General features: G+C 40.9%; 1 protein-coding gene across 2 annotated transcripts in view; it reads right to left on the bottom strand.

Annotated features, from left to right (window-relative positions):
- EPG5 (ectopic P-granules 5 autophagy tethering factor) overlaps positions 1-20,808 on the bottom strand; it is a 125,437-nt gene extending 104,629 nt beyond the window's left edge. The window contains exons 1-7 of one of the 2 annotated variants that reach the window (XM_067014402.1): positions 20,616-20,808; positions 6,871-7,815; positions 5,326-5,569; positions 3,965-4,101; positions 2,953-3,060; positions 2,019-2,092; positions 11-116 (exon numbers count right to left, since the gene is read on the bottom strand). In XM_067014402.1, the coding sequence (XP_066870503.1) occupies positions 11-116; positions 2,019-2,092; positions 2,953-3,060; positions 3,965-4,101; positions 5,326-5,569; positions 6,871-7,815; positions 20,616-20,726 (1,725 nt within the window). In that variant the 5' untranslated portion in view covers positions 20,727-20,808. The remainder of the gene's footprint in view (positions 1-10; positions 117-2,018; positions 2,093-2,952; positions 3,061-3,964; positions 4,102-5,325; positions 5,570-6,870; positions 7,816-20,615) is intronic. The other variant, XM_059041017.2, reaches the window with a different exon arrangement.
- Positions 20,809-21,764: the final 956 nt, after the last annotated feature.

Here is a 21,764-nt window from a genome sequence, read left to right as displayed (position 1 = left end):
GACGACTTACCTCTTCTCCTCCCTCATCTACCAGTGTCCACGTCCCGGATGCAGGCCCCGAAGAGGATGGATTCCGTTCACTGGGCTTCATGTGGCACAGGAACTCAGCTCGATTTCTAAAGGACAAGGGAAATCACTCCAATCACCTAAACATAAACACAGAAAGCCCACTGCGTGCATTCTGGATCATCTACTCGCCCTGAAGAAGAGTCAGACATCAACTCAATCTTCAAATGGTTTCAATTAGTAAATAAGAAATAATAACTGGCTAAAACTCACGGAGACCAAAGCTTCGCTAATCATGGTGTACAGACCACAGCCACACTGGGTCAATAATGATGAGGAACCGAAGAGAAGCAGTTATGCCAGCACAGTGCCCGCCCACAGCGGGGCCTCAGTACACCCAGGACCACACAGTACCTGAACTCTAACCAGCTCACAAAGTGTTCAGGAAACATGCTTTACTGAATAAAAAAGGATAATCTGCAGGTAATGGAGAAGCTGGTTTAGGGGGAAAAGTACACCTAAACACCACGGGTAGGAGGAGCCCCTATATCCAGGCGGTGAGAGGGAGGAATCTGGGGTAATTCCTGCCAGCCAGGCTTTCACAGGCGCTGGCTGGACCTGACGAGTCAGTGTAACCAGAGAAGTTTCTTCTCTGAGACCACCACCCAGTTCTCAGCTCTCTGCTCCTTCCTCTCTGGCCTAACCCAGAAAATTCATCCATTCCCTCCTTTCACCAGGAGCTCTCCTCCAAGGCTTCCAGTTTCCAACCTGAAGGGCTCCAGTCCTGCAGCTCCACATGTCCACTGATAGTTGTCACTCATGTGTCCACTTGCAGACCCCAATGACCTCAAATTTTCCTCCTTACCCAACGGCTCTCCTTTCTGTCTTTTCGGTCTGTTGGGGCTGCCAACACTGTCTCAGTCACTCAGACTCAGAGTCTACAGAGTTAGGTCTGAGCCTCCCTTGCCCACATTTTCTTATTTAATCTGCTACTTAATCCTTTCCTGGGAAGATGACCTTCCCGGGCCCCACCTTCTCCTTCCCACTACCAACACCAATTCAGGCTGGGGGCAGATAGGCTTTCCTGGATCAAGAGCCAGTGGTAGTAACAGTTCAAGGTCACCTATACACACCTCTGCCTTCTCCCCCCACTTAAGGATGTGCCCTCTCGATGCTGGATTCGGTTCCAGAGCCAGGAGAGCCAGATGTCTGCAACCGTAGACAATTCAATGCAATAAATGAAGCAAAAGTGCATCTTCTTCTGCCTCCAGTCCATTCTAATCTTCCTTAAATACAACTTTTACCCTTTTTCAAAAACCCTCAAGTGCTACAAAGGCCAGACCATCTCAAATATCTGTCTTAATTTCAAGGTCTTCTATAATCAGACTCACCCTAGTTGTTCATCTTTATTATCGCCTCCCCACACCCCTTCACTCCAGCCAAGCTGCTCTCCGAACTGCCCCCTGCACAGCTATCCTTCCCTGCACTGTGGGCCACTGCTCACTGTTCTCCCACCTACAGGGCCCTCCCTACTCCTCTCCTGCTGAAATCAGTTCCATTCTTCAAACCCAGCTCATCCACCTGGAACCCTGACTACTCACTCCACTCTACTCTCCTTACTCTCTTCATTTCTACTGCATCAATCATAGCTTCACACAATTCAGCACTTGAATCTCTTTGACTGTGCTTTTTTTCCACTCTGCCACTAAATCTCTCCTTCTAAGGAAGAGATCATCCTTTTTTTCTCCCCACAGCACCACAATGATATATATGACAGGAGTCGCAAATCCACTAAAAAGGAGGAACCAAAAAAGTTAATCCGTTTTTTTAAAAAAAGCAGTTAAAAGGGTCACTTTGGGACAAATGGTATTAAAACCCAAAGAAAACCTGCAATGTTAAATTTTGGCATGCTGACTCTTTCCTTAGCAATTGTTTGGATCTGGGCAGTTTAGGAAGCCAATTGTTTGATAGAACATTTTCATTTCTGCTTCACGAAGCTCTTCCACACTTACTTGACAGGAGACATTAGCAGGGCAAGAGACTGCATGAAATGAAAGACCCCTGATGCGTTATTCAACACTTTGATCTGAAATCAGAAAAGGAAAAGGCATACTGTAGAAAACCAACACCCCAAGTATCCATAATCTTAGTTCACCAGAATTTTGACAAAGGGAGCTGTTAAGGAAACAAAGATGGAACTGGCACCTCATCCACAAGAGTGAGAACACCTGCCGGTTACCTGGCAGTACTGACTGGGCTGTACTCAGAGAACAGAGGTAGCTGAGCCATTTACATCAATTACCTGAAACAATATGGACAGGAGGAGTATACTGCTATCTTAATCCAAAGTTAAATAAAAACAAAAAAATCTTCCTTCTACCTAAAAAGATTCAAATTTCTTGCCACCAGACATACTAAAGAAAATGTAACATGGAGAATGGCCTGGCATACATCTGGCTCATACCCACCCATCTGAGGGGTTGCTACGAGTAACAACACAACCCAAAGGCAAGCAGCAGAGACGCCTAAACTGATCGCACAGACCTGAGAGCTCTGCTAGTATTAAAAAACTTTGACAGGCTTGTGGCTTCTTTTTTATCTGTACCAACTGTAGTGTGAGATGGATTAATTTAGGACGCTGTGTTGAAAAAAATCCTAGCAAGCCTTACTGCACGGAAATTTTACAGAATTAAATACTACTAAGCCTACCAAGCCAGAACTACAGCTGAACTTTTGCAATTCCATCTTAATTTCATCAGTTTGGGGTGGTCCAAGAAGCTGCGGCATAATAACTCCTACAAATACAGACTGGATATATCCCAATCATTTTATTTTAAATATCAATATTTTTAAAGTAGGCTTATTTTTTAAAGCAACTTCTTCAGGAAAAATGTTTAACAAAATCGCCTCCCATTCTCTTCAACATTAGAAGGCCATTCATCATACCTGGATGAAAGGAACGGCCCATTTACTAACACCAGCCGGGCATCGAAGAATATGGTTTAGAAGGAAGAGGTGATCTCCAGGACAGCCAACTCTTTGTAACACTGATACCTAAACAATAAAGGATGTATAGTTTTACTATTTACAAAGGCGAATGTTTTTAAGGGTCTAATGAAATCACTTATCCGATATTTAAATACATGCGATCTTTCAAAAGGGTAACCAGACATAAGATATACGACTGACTGGTTGAGTTTCTACCACAGAAGTACACAGAGGCCTATGAACCTATGAGCACTCTGATAAAAATATCGTAAGTAGTTTCTCTGCAAACCCAATTTTTATTATCTGGCAAATTACAAATCACTAATGTTCCTGGCCACAGGTGAATAGATGTAAGTCAAGTAGTTTAATCTATTCCCAGTTTGTAATAGTTTCTCAAATCCAAGTAAGTACGCTTAGAACCTCAGCCCATATCTAAGAATGCTAGCATGAACCTAAAAAAAGCACCCAAGGCAGATCCATTGAGAAACATAACCAGTAAATGAACAACCTCTCCCCCCGTAACACACCTGATATCTTTCCTAAAGTTCCCAAATCCTGATTCCTTTCCTTTTTTCCCTTAAAAAAAATTTTTAAGTATAAATAAGTACAGCATTAAACATAAGATAATAAAAAAGTGATATGAACAACTTTTAGCGCACATACCTATATTCTGAATATACATCTAGTCTTACATTTAGCATGCTTCCCACATTTCCATTTCCTCCTAAGTCGAAGGCCAAAGATCATTTAACATAAACTTTATCAGAGAGAAAAGCACTGTGTGCTTAATAATGCACTAGATAAGGATAACTTATTTCCACATGTCATGAGCAAAGAAAACAACACTAACATATTAAAACAAATTAGTTGAAGAAGCTATTAAAGAAAAACCTATAAGGAAACAGGAGATAACTCTTAAATTATCAGGGAAATAAAGGACAGTATCTATAGACAGTGTCTATTTCCTTACCAATTTCTGCAGCCAGAGAAGAATATCATCATGGAACTGAGTATCTTCATTAACTCTCCTGGTGAACATGAATAAGACACTAATACACTCCTTTAGCTGACACAGATCAGAGGGAATGCTTTCTACCTGTTTAGAAGCTATAAATTAAAAAGAGGATTAAATGAGTCCCATATAAATGGTATTTGTGGGAGAATTTTTAGTGTCTCTACTTAAAATAAATAAATAAATAAACTATTTAAAAGATTTAATTCAGATGAAAATCCAAGGAGAAAAGTTACATCAAAATACCTGAGTTTCTACTAAATATGTAAACCGAAAAAAGTATTTAACTTCGTGAAGTATTTCAAAGCAAGAAAAAATTAACTTCATCAAAATTTTTTATTTAAAAATCAGCAAATCTCTGGCCTAGCCCTAGCTCTCTGATTAGTTATAAAAACGGTAAGGGGGAAGGACTTTTTTATTTTAAATGATCCTAATATCTCTCCAAGAAATAAAAATTGCATAAGTAATACTTATCATATAGTAAAGGCTAATTTCTTCTTTTTTTAAATAAATTTATTTATTTATTTATTTTTGGCTACTTTGGGTCTTCGTTGCTGTGCACAGGCTCTCTCTAGTTGCGGCAAGTGGGGGTTACTCTTCATTGCAGTGCGCGGGCTTCTCACTGCGGTGGCTTCTCTTGTTGTGAAGCACGGGCTCTAGGCGCATGGGCTTCAGTAGTTGTGGCATGCGGGCCTCAGTAGTTGTGGCTCACGAGCTCTAGAGAGCAGGCTCAGTAGTTGTGGCGCACGGGCTTAGTTGCTCCGCAGCATGTGGGATCTTCCCGGACCAGGGCTAGAACCTGTGTCTCCTGCATTGGCAGGCGGATTCTTAACCACTGAGCCATCAAGAAAGCCCAAGGCTAATTTATTAAAACCCAAAATAAGATGAAAAATTCAGAACATTATAAATGCTCTGAGGAAAATTAAACACCCCAACAAAATGGAAAAGCAAAAATAAAGTGCAACAGAGAATGAAAAATGTATTGTGATTATTAGTTTTAGAATCAAAAACTATTTGGACTTGAATTGGTAATGAGCACATAAATTAGGACAGTATGAGACATTAATGATAAAAAGCAAACTTTTGGCTTCCTAAAGAAGCAGAGAATGACAGCCCACGGGGTAGGGAGATCTGGCACTGCTCCCAAGAAATGTTATTAAGGCAGATCTCAGTCATATATTGGGGGAGGTAAGGTAAAACAGCAAGCACAAATTATCCCTTATAATATCAGCACACAATAGATTCAACCAGATTTTATCCTTCAATTCTTTTTATATTTTAGACCACAAGAAAGAGTGAGACTTTCATTACTTACACACCTTGGCCTTCCTGATGAATTGCTAAAGATCTCAGAACAGCCAAACTATTGAGTAATGTGTAGATATAAGACTCCACTTGCAACCGTGAGAGCACAGAAGTGTAAGAATGCAGCGCCAAGGTCTGGTGGAGGTGTTCAGATTTGGCATCAAACAGTTTTTTTAGCTCTCCCAGTGCATTTTCATTCATCTCCACTCTCTGGTAGCGATGATGGCCTGAAACTTTCACTTGATCAGCACAGATACCCTAGCAGTGGGCAAAAGGGTAAGATATGAAGCCAGTTACTCTTTGCTCTTGAAGCCTGTATACAATACACAGGCTTCAGTACCATCTTCAAAGAGCTTACAAATCACAGTGAGGGAACAATCCTACCACGTAGAAAACAATAAAGCTACTATACAACCAGGTGCCAATCACAAAGGCATCACAAGTTCAGAGATGAGAAGAGAAACCCTAAAATGCAGTAGGTGGGGAAAGGTGCAAGAAAACAATAGAACTTGTCTCTAAGACCCTCATGATCGATGACCTTACCTTCTACTTTATAAACATGGAGGTCAATGTGATATCCCCTCAACTTCAAGAGACCTCAAAACATCTCTGTACTTACCCTCACCATTCTTTGTGATTCTGCTCAAAACAAACCCCTCCTTTCCAATATTAACCCTCCAACTGTTTTCTTGATTCTATTCTCTCTTTTTCAGTATTTTCAAGTTTCCCTCTCCACAGGATCCTTCCTATCTACACAGAGATACACAGGTCTCCAAGGAATGACGATTAGGGTTGGGGGAAGTCACACGTTTCTCCCAGACATCTCCTCCATCTTCCCTTCACTGCTAAACTTGTCAAGAGTGGCCTTCTCTTCTTTGCCATCCCTCCCAGGCCACTATGCAATGGTTTTCCTGATGGCACCTTGGCCTCCATAGGGTTACATCTTACTGCCTTCCCTATTTTCTCATTTCCTCTTGACCTCGTTCCATGGATCATCCTCCCCTTGACACTCTCTACCCATTAGATGTTCCTGGCATTATGCCCAAGGTCACAAACTAAATGGCCCACAGGCTGAATCTGACCTGGAGACATGACTTGCTTTGGCCTCTACTGTGCATGAGTGAGTGAGTGAGTGAGTGAGTGAGTGAGTGAGTGAGTGTGTGTGTATTTAGTTGCCAACATTTACAAATCAGGACCCCTCCCATAAAAATCCAGATTTCTAGCTTCTCTTAGAAAAACATAAGATGTGGCAATGCTGAACCAATATAACCTCACAGCAACAATCAACTATAACACAAGAGTAGCTCTCCCTGCTGGACCAGGCATGAGCTTACCCAGTGATCACCGTCCCACTCAACCTGTTTCACTTCTCCAGGTTACCTGCCTGGCCCCTATGGGCACATGACACTGTGACTCCTGCACTCAATTACTATGGGCTAAGACAGGGTCAGTGTGGGTAAAAGGAGCAGACTCCAGACCTCAGTGGCATGACAGGAATAGCAGCTCCACTGCAAATTCCCCAGGCTCCTGCAAGCTTTACAAAACACTAGTCAATATACCTGTACAGACAACTGTTCCTCCTTGAAGTGCCATAGTCGACTTTTGGCATTTTGGCAATCAGATATCAGAGCAAGGAGCTCAGCTTCAGCCAGCAGCAGCTGCTTCCTACAGCGTGAGTAGTTCAAAAGCAACTCATAAAATTCATGCCTGTCCTGATGAGCCATGCTGTCAAATTCTTCTAAATATGACTCAACATTTTCCAGCCATGAACCAGGCTCAAAGACTTTTAGCTGTTCTTCAGTAAACGGTACTACTTCTGGTTGAGATGGGAGCTCCGGGTAGAGTCGCTCATTACGAAGCAAGGGTTTCACTGCCACCAAAGCCGGTACATCCCCAGCAGTTTCAGCTGGCAACTGGGGATACAGTTTTTTCACTCTAGGTGGCTGAAAAATGTCTTTGGCTTCACAAGAACTCTGCAAGCCAACATTCTGTAGCACTTCTGAAGAAAGACCCAAGGCTTCTTTGTCTTCTCTCCTATTCTGAGTATCTCTGACCTTCAAATTTTCCACTTCATGCTGAATATAAGAAACATTAGATTGCAGTGTGCTTTCCAAAGGTCCACATTGTACCAGTTTATCTTCCTCCATTTCTGTAATGTTCTCGGGGGGTTCTACTTTGGTTCCGACATTGCCTCCAGGATCGACCTTCAGCTTGACTGCATCATCCCCAGCACAGGCTCTGATCTCTTCTCCCTCCTTTAGACTCTCTGTTTTACATGTCAGGGACTCTTCATTGCTTAGAGTTAAGGAGGTGAGTGGGACATGAAACATTTCACTCTCGTTTTGTCGACTACCATCATTCTGGAGCTGGGAATCGGTTAACTCCTTTAGATGGTCTCCTTTGAATTCACAAGCTGGGGTAGGGATTTCCAGCTCTCTGGAGGTTTTTGGAAGGGAGACTTCATCAGACTCTTCCCTCTGAAGGGTTTCATATTTCTTCTTTTCCTAAAAACAAGATTTATAATGTGAAATAATTTATAATATGACAATAACTGATGCTTTCAACATGAGGAATTTTTAAATTGTATAAAAAATCTAAGTTCACTTCATAAGCAGTGTGGTTCATATTTCATATTATTCAATTTTGAGAATGCTGAATTTGGGAGATTCACTAGTCTCACCCCTACAGAAGAAAACATGAGACTAAGCAACAAATTATAATTCAAGAATGGAGAAGGAAAGTCTTAATTAGGCTGTTCTCCATTCTGCTAGAGGTTAAGTAAGAGAGAACAATCTACAAGTATCTTAGGCTTCAACAGGTTTGCATCCTGACAAACATACCTATTCAAATTTCAGGCAAAACAAGTCAGGACAACTTGAGCAATGAAATAAATAACTATAGTACTGGATTATAACCTCAGAATAAAATAAATATCCATGAGTCCATATTCACATAACTAAATATATATATGTTATATGTATCTTTTTTTTCTTAATGGACAAGAAGTGGCACTCTCCCTTACAGAAGTCCAATTAATAAATGTAGATGGAGTGAGAAAAACAGAAAATCACGATTAGAACACCATGGTAATAACTGCCACAGGCAAGAGGCAAGATCTACTAAGTAATGAAAGTGAATGAAAATTTAAGCAGAAGCAGAATATTTGTATAGTCTCAAAGTATCCCCTAAATATTTAGTAATTACAAAGGGAAAATCATAAGTTTCAGTGGAGAATCCTGGCAGTCAACACCTTAACCAAGTGATCAGGGTTACTATAACCAGTAATACATCCCCATACGATGTTCTGAGAAGGCTTATCACCTCTTCAGTATCCTTTCTAATAATGTATAACCTCAATCTAAGCATGAGAAAACATCAGACGAAAACCCAAATGAAGGGAAAGTCTACAAAATAACTGAAGTGTTATGATCATCAAAGAAAAGACAAGACTGAGGAACTATCAAAAGACTGGAGAAAACTACTAGAGACATGACAATCGAATGCAATGTAGGATCCTGGATTGGACAATGGAACAGAAAAAGGATATTAGCAAAAAAACTGGTGAAATTCAAAAAAGTTCTATATTTTAGTTAATAGCATTGTACCAATGTTAATTTGTTGGTTGTGATAAATGTTCTACAACACAGAATTTACAGTTACATAACACAAGATGCTGGATGAAAGGCATATGGAACTCTCTGTATTATATCTGCAACTTATTAAATCCAAAATTAATTCCAAGAAAACCAAAAACCAAAAAAAAGTTAACCATTTAAAAAATAAGATAAAATAAATTATGGTTGTTTAATGAAGTATCTCTGGCATTAACACACAAACTAGACACACAGGAAAGAAGTCTGGATAAAAAAGAAGAAAAAATATGGAAATGTTTATTTATTTAAGTAAAATTGTTACATCCAAAGAAACTAAAAAATGACTGACTCACTCAAATACTTCCCTCACTATAAAATTTTTTTTTTTTTAATGTGGGGTGTTTTTTGGCTGTGTTGGGTCTTCGTTACTTCACACGGGCTTTCTCTAGTTGCTGCGAGTGGGGGCTACTCTTTGCTGTGGTGTGAGGGCTTCTCATTCTGGTGGCTTCTCTTGTTGAAAAGCACAGGCTCTAGGCGCACGGGCTTCAGTAGTTGCAGCACGCAGGCTCAGTAGTTGTGTCTCGCAGGCTCTAGAGCGCAGGCTCAGTAGTTGTGGCGCACGTGCTTAGTTGCTCCGCCACCTGTGGGATCTTTCTGGACCAGGGCTTGAACCCGTGTCCCCTGAATTGGCAGGTGGATTCTTAACCACTGTGCCACCAGGAAAATCCCCACTGTGAAATTTTAACGAAGGCAAAATGATGGTTACAAAGTTATCAGTGATTTTGGATTATGTTGTCCAGCAAACATCCAGCAAAAAAAAGCTGACAAGTAAATAGCCAAAAAAGTAAAACACTTATATGCACCTAATATTAGGAAGAAAAGACGAAATGTTTTTGAAATGGAATTTGAGCTCAGCTTGCTGGTAATGAACTACCAAATGTTTACAAATGGTAGTGATGCAAGAAGCAACGTGTCCCTCCAAAATTACTTTAATCTGCACCGTGGATATCAGATTCAGAGAACAGCCACACAATGCATACAAACCACTTTGTCAAACTGCCTAAAATCATGAATACCAGGAAAGCATTACATGAGTATTTATAAGAAAATGAAAAAGTGGGTCCAGTTACACTGCAATGATGTTTAGCACACTAGCTATAGGTTTGTCAGATTGAGAGGTCATCAGTCAGGGCAGAGGCCAAATTTTAGTGAGTTGAACAATCATGAAATGAAATTAAGAAAACAATTTCATTTATAATGAACAGAGAACAAAATACTTAGGGATAAGCTTAACAAAAGAAGTATAAAATTTATACTCTGAATATTACAAAACAAAATTTGAAAGAAATTAAAGACTAATAAGTGAAAACACATTCCATTTTCATGGATCAGATCACAATACTGTTAATATGGCAATACTCCTCAAATTGATATACAAATTCAACACCATCTCTATCAAAATCCCAGCTGCCTTTTTTGCAGAAAATGACAAGCTGATCCTTAACCTCATAAGGAAATGCAAGGAACCCAGAATAGATGAAACAATCTTGAAAAAGAAGAAAAAGTTGGAGATCTCACACTTCGCAATTTCAAAATCTACTACAAAATTACAATAATAAAGACAGTGTGGTTCTAGCACATGGACAGACAAACAGATCAATGAAACAGAACTGAGAATCCAGAAACAAACTCTTTTTTTATTCATCAACATGTTTTATTTCTTGTCTTTTTTTTTTCAAGTCGTTGGGAGCTTTTTATTATTTTTTTTAACGTCTTTATTGGAGTATAATTGCTTTACAATGGTGTGTTAGTTTCTGCTGTAAAACAAAGTAAATCAGCTATACGTATACATATATCCCAATATCTCCTCTCTCTTGCGTCTCCCTCCCACCCTCCCTACCCCACCCCTCTAGGTGGACACAAAGCAACAAGCAGATTTCCCTGCACTATGCAGCTGCTTCCAATAGCTATCTGTTTTACATTTGGTAGTGTATATATGTCCATGCCACTCTCTCACTTCGTCCCAGCTTACCTTTCCCGCCCGCCCCCGCCCCCCGTATCTACAAGTCCATTCTCTACATCACTGTCTTTATTCCTGTCCTGCCCCTAGGTTCTTTTTTTTTTAACATCTTTATTGGAGTATAATTGCTTTACAATGGTGTGTTAGTTTCTGCTTTATCACGTACCACAATGTTCACTGCAGCTCTATTTACAATAGCCAGGACATGGAAGCAACCTACTTATCCATCAACAGATGAATGGATAAAGAAGATGTGGCACATACATACAACGGAATATTACTCAGCCATAAAAAGAAACAAAATTGAGTTATTTGTAGTGAGGTAGATGGCCCTAAAGTCTGTACATACAGAGTGAAGTAAGTCAGAAAGAGAAAAACAAATACCATATGCTAACACACATATATGGAATCTAAAAAAACAAAAAAAAATGGTCATGAAGAACCTAGCGGCAAGATGGGAATAAAGATGCAGACCTACTAGAGAACGGACTTGAGGATATGGGGAGGGGGAAGGGTAAGCTGGCACAAAGTGAGAGAGTGGCATGGACATATATACACTACCAAATGTAAAATAGATAGCTAGTGGGAAGCAGCCGCATAGCACAGGGAGATCAGCTCGGTGCTTTGTGACCACCTAGAGGGGAGGGATAGGGAGTGTGGGAGGGAGGGAGACACAACAGGGAAGAGATATGGGGATATATGTATATGTATAACTGATTCACTCTGTTATAAAACAGAAATAAACTCTTATATTTAAGGTCAACTGATTTTCAACAAGGATGCCATGACAAGTCAATGGGGAAAGAACAGCCCTCAACAAATGGTGCTAAACAACTGGATATCCAAAGGATAAAATTGTACCCCTCTTATATCATATACAAAAATTAACAAAAAGGATCACAGACCTAACGTAAGATCTAAAACTTTTAAACTTTTCAAAAAAAACACAGGAGTAAATCTTAGTGAGCTTGGGTTAGGCAAAGCCTTGTTAGACATGACACCGAAAGTACAGCAACAAAAGAAAAAAGTAGATAAATTGGACTTCATAAAAATTTAAAGATTTTGTGCTGAAAATCAAAATATGAAGAAAGTGGAAAGACAACCCCACAGAATGGAAGAAAATGTCTTCAAATCAATTACCGCATAAGGGGCTTATATACAGAATAAAAAAAAAACTCTTGTAACTCAAGAATAAAAAGATGAACAACCCAATTTAAAAATGGGCAAAGGACATGAACATACATTTCTCCAAAGATAATACAAATGGCACATAAAAAGATGCTTAACATTATTAGTCATCACAGAAATGCAAATCAAAATCACAATGAGGTAACATATCACACCCACTAAGATGACTAAAGTCAGATAATAATAAGTGTTGACAAGGATGTAGAAAAATTAGTATCCTCAAACACTGCTGGTGGGAAGCTAACATGATGCTTCTCTATGCAAAAGAGTTTGGCATTCCAAACCATGGTGATGGTGACACAATCTTGGATCATACCAAAAACCACTGTATTACACACTTTAAATAAGTATAGTGTGTGAATTATATCTCAATAAAGCTGTTAGATGAAAAGATGGAAGATTTTAAAAACTCAGAGAGTTGAGAAATAAATGAAAAGTAAGGAAGCAGAGATGGGAATGTGAAATAGAGGGAGAAAATTTTAGTTGTCTTTTCTTAAACTGTAAGAGACCTCTGGGGATGTTAAATGTTAACTGGTAGAGAAGATAGGGAGCTGGAAGTAGGCCAAGATGGGCCACAAGATCAAGGGCACAGCAAATAAACACACCTCCTCCAACCCACAGGCCACCTCAGGCTTCCTCTCCAGCCTGTCCCTCAGGTAGTTTTTAACTTCCCTTTGCCAAGGGAAGTTGTTGCCCAACTCTGACCCCACCAAACCACTTCTTCTTTCCCTACTCCATGACTGCCCTTGCAATTTCAAATTCTTCCCCTCAACTAAACAAAATGAAGTCTCCAGCTACTACTATCAAACTTGCAGGCCCACAACCAGCAGATCTACCTTCCTGGGAATAATCACAACCATAACAGCAACAGATAATGTGGTTAGATAATCAATTAAAGAATTTTTTAAACCTTCCTAATGCTCCCAGGGAAGAACACATATGACTTTGGGCTTTTTTTCCCTTGGGGGTGGAACTCAGTGCTTCTCTGTTTAATTCTCCACCTGTGTTGTTACAGAAGTTAGGTCCAAAGAGGAATTAACCTGGGGTTGCCCCAGGAAAGGAGGTGGGGGAAAGGAGAGGAAAGCTGGTAATCTGATTCAAAGAATGGACTGGCCAGATCAGAGAAAGAAGGCAGAAGGAAAGGATGAACAACTGCAAGACACACAACTGTTTGAGAGGGTAGCAAAGGCCTGACCCTGACCTTCACAGATCCCTGGATAGGACAGGATGTCTGGGGTGCATATGCGGAGGGAGAAGGGGTTCACTGTGTTCATCACCAACGCCATGGCCTCTAAGCAGTGGTGAGCTCCCTGTGGCTCAATTCACTTCCCCAAAGCACAGAATAGGGGAGCAGGTCCTGAAAGGTCTCCTAGCCTCCAGCCTCTGCCCTACCACCAATTCATCCCAAACACCACTATAAGACTGGTCTCCCTAAAACACTACCCTGAACACCACAAAAACAATCACAGCTCTCCACTTAATGAAAGTCTGACTCTTAACTTCGGCACTCAGTGCCTTTGATGACTCAGTTATGATCCTGTCCCAAGACAAAATCTTCAATGACCACATCAACCCTTCCACAGCACATGCTTTACTCTGAACTCTGTGGTGTGTACTTGCCACCTGGCCCTGGTCACATGCTACCACATATGGTCATTTATCCTTATGTTGTGTCCCCCAAATGACCACAAATATCTTGAGACCAGAGAATATATCTTATGCCCTTTTGGATCTGATCTGCCTCTGATTTTCAACACTTTGCTCAATAAACATTTCTTGAAACAATAATGATGACTCATAATTCACAAGAATTTACTGAGTACCAACTGTATGCTGAGCTCCTAGGTACTAGCATCCTAAAATGAAATTATTGAATTATCCAACAAATGTGCTCTGGCACATTCAGAAGTTTATTTTTATATGCCTCGCAGAAAGCAAAGGGACTATCCAATGAATTCAGAGGAAACTGAACTTTTATGCCAAAATCTGAATCAAATTTTACACTTAAGATACAAAATTTCATTTAAAAACAAAAAAGAAAGCCAACTTCCAATTACTTTGCCTACTTGAGTTAACCAGAGATAAAGATTAGAACCTACTGTATATATAACAATCATTACAGATCACAAAATAAAATTCAAACAGAACTCCACGTGTATCAAGTTGTGTGTGCAAAAATTAGTGCTTACATAATTTTATTTTAACCAAAAGACATGTTTCTTACAACTGAAAATGGCCTAGAGATTAATATTTCTTTATTTTTGATCTCTACATAAGTTACGTACAGGTAGAGAACCAATTTTAAAATAATTCCACAGCAGAAAAAATAATCAAGAAGTTATACAGAAGCAGAAGAGTTGCTAACAAACATAGACTTACTTAACCATACATTACAGTAAATATGTCCTACAGTGTTGGTGTATGTGTGGGGAAAAAACCTAAAGAGCACATAACAAACTGCTACCAACAGTTATGTCCAAGAGATGGAATTCAGGGCATTTCATTTCTGTGTTGTATACTTCTCTCTGTGTGTGTATATACTCATACATACACACTTTTTTAAAGCAATGAGCACTTTTGTAATCAGAAAAAAAGTTTTGTTTTGTTTTTTTAAGTTCTGGAAAATAAATGGTCACTTTCCATTCATCACTTGCACTTCTTCCTCTTTAAACTGTACTAAGTAAAAAAACTACAACTCCTTTCCATCCTTAAAAATATTAATGAGCTACTTCTTCACAAATGATAAAGGTTCAATTTTACGTACTACATAGAATACTTTTGTGGGATTACTTTTTTTTCATTATTCTGAAAATATTTATTAGGTAACTACTACTGTATGTTAGGCATAGTTCTAGTACATGGGGTACATGAAGTGAACCAAACAGGCAAAGCTCCTTGGCCATGGGATTACTTTAAATGCAGGGTCTGTTTATCATGAATGTCTGTATCCACGGCCCTTAGCACAGTGCCTGGCACAGAATAGATAAAAAGGGCTTAGACACATGAGTCCAACTATCAGCTCAAGAGCTCTCAGGGCAATTTTACCCACTCTCCTTGGGATGTACAAGAATGCTTTACAAGTAAAAAGGAGAAGGATGGGGATTATACACTTTGTTGAGAATACAACATCTCCTCCTGGCTGCCACTTCTTTTGTGTTGCTCTTAACAATCTTACTTCACGTATCAGCAGCACTTTCCATGCTTATCTCTTCCTCTTCCTTTCATACACTTTTTTCTCCCAGCTTCTAGGACCCTAAACATATACTACCTCACCGGTCACTCCTCATGCTCGTTCGTTGATTCCTGCCTCTCCCCACAAAACTGGAGTGCCCTTGGGTTCTGTTCTTGTCATCTATTTATACTACACTCGCTCCTAAGGTAACCTCCTTCAGTCTCTGGTTTTAAATAACTATCTATATGCTGATGACCCTAAATCTTTTATCTCTCCCAAACTCTAGATCCACATATCCAATCCATTTGGATGTCTGACAGACATTTATTTCAAAATTAGCATGTCCTAAACTGAACTCTTGATCTGCCCCCAAAAGCTGTCCTACTCACTGCCACCTCCATCTCAGAGTCACCCCTGACTGTTTTCTCATATCCCAACCAAACCACCAACAAATAGTCTTGGCTAGATCTTCAGAAACTCCCAAACTGCAGCCACTTCTCACCACCTCTGCTTTACAACTCTGGTCCAGGCCACCATCACCCCCTGCCTGGATCACAGCAAAAATCTCTTAGATGGTCTCTCTGCTCGTTCCCTTACAGTCTGTTCTCAACAAAGCAAGCACAGTGACCCTTAAACATAACTTAGATCCTATCACTCCTCGGCTTCAAACCCTGAGGTGATTCCATATTTCACTCAAAGTACGAATCCTTACAATGGCCTACAAGGCCCTACACATCCTGGCCCTGTGTCACCTTCCTGACTTCATCCCAAACACTCTCCCCTCACGCACTCCATCCTAAGGACACTGCTACTGCCTTAACGCATTTGCCCCAGGTGCTCCCAAGATCCAAATGGCTAACTCCCTCATCTCTTTCATGTCTTTACTCAAATTTCACCTTCAGTAAGGACTACCTTGACTGCCTATATAAAAATCATAACCCGGACTTCCCTGTTGGCACAGTGGTTAAGAACCCACCTGCCAATGCAGGGGACATGGGTTCGAGCCCTGGTCCGGGAAGATCCCACATGCTGCAGAGCAACTAAGCCCGTGCACCACAACTACTGAAGCCTGCGCGCCTAGAGCCCGTGCTCCGCAACAGGAGAAGCCACCGCAATGAGAAGCCCATGCACCGCAACGAAGAGGAGCCCCCACTTGCCACAACTAGAGAAAGCCCACACGCAGCAACAAAGACCCAACACAGCCAAAAATAAATAAATAAACTTATTTTTTTAAAAAAATCACAACCCATCCTAATCACCAGTACTCAACTCCTTACCCTGTTCCTCTTTTTCTTTTTCCATAGTACTTGTCATCTTCTAATATATTATACATTTTATTTATTTTTTTATGGAGTTTTCTGTTTGTCTGTCTTCTCCTTCTAGAATGCAAGCTTGTGCTTCCCTGGTGGCACAGTGGTTGAGAATCTGCCTGCTAATGCAGAGGAAACGGGTTCGAGCCCTGGTCTGGGAAGATCCCACATGCCGCAGAGCAACTAAGCCCGTGAGCCACAACTACTGAGCCTGCGCGTCTGGAGCCTGTGCTCCGCAACGAGAGGACGGTGCACCCCAATGAAGAGTGGCCCCCGCTTGCCACAACGAGAGAAAGCCCTCGCACAGAAACTAAGATCCAACACAGCAAAGATAAATTAATTAATTAATAAACCCCTACCCCCAACATCCCCCCCCCCAAAAAAAAACCAAATAGAATGCAAGCTACGTTAAGGCCAGGTTCTTTTTTTTATTTTTTATTTTTCCTCTGTATATATCCCAGGTGCTTAGAACAGTTTCTGGGACATAGTGGGTGATCGATGAGTGTTTATTCAACAAATAAATGGATCTTAGGAGGCACAAAAGGAGCTAAATAATATAGAACATCCCCCAACTTCACTCCTATAATCACTCATGGGAAGGAGGGACTAAGAGGTAGAAATCATCTAGGCCAAGAAGCAAGAGGCAATGGGGATTTAAAGGTCTCTGTTTCTGTCATCAGTTTTCTGGGACACATCTCAGTCTATCCTTAGCAATTACAATATGCTCTTACTATTAATGAGTTGTTGGCATTCAGAATTTAGTATTAACTGCAAAAATACTTTCCATGACTATAAAATATACTGCTTCTGCAGAGTAAATCCAATCTAAAAATCTACTGTTCTTAACCCATAATCTACCATGATCAACGAAGTCAGGGTCCTCCAAGGTGGGTGAAACTAATCAGGACTATCTCTTAGGTATCAAGTGATAAGCACCAGATAACCACAAACTAGCAATGTGAGCTCATCTTCCAAATGATTAACATTAAGGAATATAGGTCAGCTGCTGGGTCAAACTATCTAAAGGCAAAAGTACATGACACCCCTCACTTCCTGAAATGAGCCTTGGAACTACTTTATGGTTCCATAAACAGTAACCAAATTACACCACAATGGTAAAGATTTCATTAATGCAGGACTTCATGAGCATAACCAAACCATAACCAGCACTAAGTAATAAATCTATTTACTCTAAGAGAAGAATCCATTTTCTAAACTGACAAGTATGAGGGCCTTGCTGATGTCATGGACTTTTTCCATTTGTTTTCTCATACTATTTAGAGGAAATTTACCAGAGTAAATTCTTCTGAGTGACAAAGCTTGGAAATATTCTTCAATACTGGTATTTTTTCCTTCATTCTACAAACATTAGCAAATGCCTACAAGGGCTGTAAAGGGTATTAGGAAAAAGACAGGTCCCTCCCCCACTGTGTTCACAGTCTAAGGGAGAAGAGCGATGTTAACAAACTAACTGCAAGGGAGATGTGTGACACAAAGGGGTGCAGAGCGCTACTGGTGGGGGCTGGGGCGGGTAATGTGTGTGATGAGGGTGATGAGGTTTAAGCAGAGACCTCATGAATGAGCAGGTAAAGAGGGACAGGAAGAGGTGTCAGCGCAAAGAGCATGAGCCAAGGCCCTAAAGCAGGCAAGGACAGATACGGCTGAGAATCGAAAGAGATAGTAGTGAAGACCAGAGGCTGAGGAGAAAGACAGAATCCAGACAGTTTAGGGCCATACTTTGGACTCTTGGACTCTGGGCAATGGGAAATCTTTGAAAGGCCTTAAGTAGGAGAGCAATCATTTTGGGCTTTTGTTTATAAAAATACCAATCCACCTTTAGTTTAGAGAATGGGCAGCAAGAATGAACTTAGAAAGGCCATTTTAGCAAAAATCCAAGAAATCTTCCTTGGAGGATGGTGGAGTTAGTCAGGATGGAGAGAAATGGGCAGAATCAAGAGAATAGTTACAAAATACAATTGGCAAGCCTTAGTGACTGACTAGATTTGAAAGGTGAATAAAAGTATGTCAAGGATTTCTGGTTTGATCAAATACCTCTGGAATTAAGGCCTCTTTATAAATTTTAAAAGATAAAAAATAAATGTATGTTTGTGTAGGGAGGTTGCCCACAATGTGTCAATAAAATGAGCAAATGGGGACTTCCCTGGTGGCACAGTGGTAAAGAACCCGCCTTACAATGCAGGGGATGCAGGTTCCATCCTTGGTCAAGGACTAAGATCCCACATGCCACGGGGCAACTAAGCCCATGCGCCACAACTACTGAGCTCGCGGGGCCTCAACTAGAGCCCATGGGCCCTGGAGCCTGCACACCACAACTACAACTAGAAGCGAGAAAACCCACATGCCACAACGAAAAGATCCCACATGCCTCAGCAAACATCCCACGTGTCGCAACTAAGACCTGACACAGCCAAATAAATAAATAAATAATAAATCTTTTAAAAAATAAAATAAAATGAGCAATTGGTTTTTCATGATGGATTTAAGTTTGATTTATTTTTTATTTTAGAAAATCTGTTCTAAACAAAATAACAGAGAATCCTGTTAACTGACCATTTTTAAGTATTTATAACATTCTCTCTATAGATACACATAGATATGTAGAACAATTATTAAGCTACTGGACCGAGAATTAAGATTTTGGGCTTTAACTTGAGTCTCTTACTAACTGCATGACTTCTGGCTTAACATTTAACTCATCTAGGCTTTAGTTTCATCATTCATTTTGAAAAAGAAAACCCTACAGATTGAGAATTAAGATTCTGCTCTCTATAGATGGATGTTTACATGTTATACACTACTGTATTCTAGGTTCAGGGACCTTATGCATGGCTGACCAATGGCTTTTTACTTCCTCCTCTATTTAGATAGCGCTTTACCAGCCCAATAATATGCAAAATTACTTCTCTTAAAAATGTTTCTGAAATTAGTAGCAAAATGGCTTTCTCCCCAGAGTAATTCCTCACAAACCTGGGTACACTGATGCACATAACTCCACTACAGTTATTTTTTAAAGGCATCATAATGAAAGAAATCTACATAAGTCATTTTCAGCTTATTAAATATGGTAGCTTTGAACACCAGTCTCCTGTTAAAATCTTGTTCTCATCAGAAAATCCTATTTTCGTATCATTTTTAAGTTACACCTGCTCTGGAACATCACCTGCTTGTAGGAAAGGAAATTTCCTGTATTTTTAATACCACTTTCATTATTTCCTTAATATAAATTCAGTTTCAGGTAAGTCAAAATTATATATGTCCAGCTATCCAAGGGCAGCATTTAATCTGTTCACTGTAAAATAAATGTCATTTCAGAAAACATATGGGAACGCAATGAAACCCCAGACTGCCCCTGAAAACAAGACAAATCAACTTTAAATCACACCAATACCACACGTTAGTATAATCCAGGAAACCCAGAAAATTCAGATCTGTCCCTGCTGTATGAGTCCCACTCTGGTTTAATTTCTGGTCATTCGTGCCCCATCATAAACAACCAGGATAATGAGAAATAAACAACAGCAGCACCACTGTCATTTTGAATTTTTAAATTGAAAAGGCACATCACTACAGTCTACTTTCTGTCTCCATCTGTAAAGCTCTTCCAAAGGATACATTCTTGAGTGGAGAAGGGGTTCCTTCCCTCTTTATGAGAAGAGGGACTGAAAATGTTCACAGATTATAAAAGAGAAAAAGAGAGTTAAAGATGAGATTGGGAAGAGAAAAGCTGCTTCACGACAGGAATCTAGACCCGGGTGAGGAAAGTCAAGAAAGGAGCAGAAAAGGAAGAGCCTAGTGAGGTCACAGGAGGAAAAAGAAAAAAAAGGCGGGGGGGCTCTTGACAAAGTCCGGCAGAGGAACGTGAAGAAGGAACAGAGGAACAAGTCTGGTGTCAATGGGTGGGGGGATCAAATACGGGGAGGTGGGGACAGAGGATGAGAGGGGCTCAGGGGACAGGCAGAGTGGGCTGGAGAGGCCTTAGAGAAGAAAAAAGAGAGCGCACCTGCCACGGCCTGGGGAGGATGGGATGGGCGGGTTCCCTCACCTTGGTTTTAGTCCGGCTGGCCTTGGCCTTGGTCCTGGCCCGGCGCGGTGGCCTCACCGCCTCGGCCATACACCCTGCGACGGCAACGAAGCCGCTTGTTTTTGTCGAACTCTGCGCTTTCCACAACCTGCCCAGTTCCGGCCTCCGGACTGTCACGTGATCAAATCTCCACCACTCCCGGGGGAGGGGCGGCAACTCGGAGCCTCTACGGGCAGCAAGGTAGGACAAACCACTCCGGGAGCCCTTTTCACTGGAGGATGGTGGCCCCGCCTCCTTACGTCCAGGCCCCACCCCATGACCCGGCAAGCGCGCCCGGCTCCGGTCACGCTCGCCGATGGCTTGGGGTCATCTTGGGTCCCAGCGTTACTTCCCGAGCTGAGATCACGTCCTTCTCGCTGGCTTCGCCGAGCTGCACTCGGTCTAGGCTCCGGGAGCGCTCGCACACCTCACCCACGTTGACGTAAAGGAGTCCGGGGAGAGTGCTTGTCAGTCTTGTTTTGACCCTTAGATAACCAGGACCAGTCAACCTAAATCTCTGTTTTGCGCTCAAGAGCCTTGATGCCTATCCAGTTGTGCGCTTCAGTTTCATCCTGTGTAAAGGGGAAAGATGATACTTGCCTTTTCCAGTGTAATGAAGATTAAAATGGACTAATCGTCAAAGGTGCCTGGTAGCTGCGAGCATATCTGTAAATGGTGGTTATTTTCATTACTGTCCAAATTCCCAGGCAGCAAAGAGACATCTGCGCCCAAGAGGGCAGACAAAAAGCAAAAAGACAAGACCCATAAAAGTATTTTTCATGTAGATTTTACACACCTTCATTTAAAAATTCCAGATATGAAAACTTGGCTCCATCTCCTTCCCAGCTCTACGATTTTTTTTTTCCAAAGCACTTAGCACTCTTAAAATACTATTATAATTTGCTTTTATGTTTGTGTCTGTCAACCTGGCTAGAATGTAAGATCCTTAAGGGCAGGGGTCTTTGTTTTGTTCCCTGAGGCATCCCAAGAGCCTTCTAGAACACTAGCCTGTAAGTGGTAGGCTCAATAAATTTTTGATGAATCAAATGAATGTGAGTTTTGTCTGATGGTGGGATAAAATAGTTGAGA

The sequence above is a fragment of the Kogia breviceps genome, chromosome 15, assembly GCF_026419965.1.
Source record: "Kogia breviceps isolate mKogBre1 chromosome 15, mKogBre1 haplotype 1, whole genome shotgun sequence".
Lineage (NCBI taxonomy): Eukaryota > Metazoa > Chordata > Mammalia > Artiodactyla > Physeteridae > Kogia > Kogia breviceps.
The sequence above is the reverse complement of the archived record's forward strand: the minus strand, read 5'-3'. Positions and strand labels throughout refer to the sequence as shown.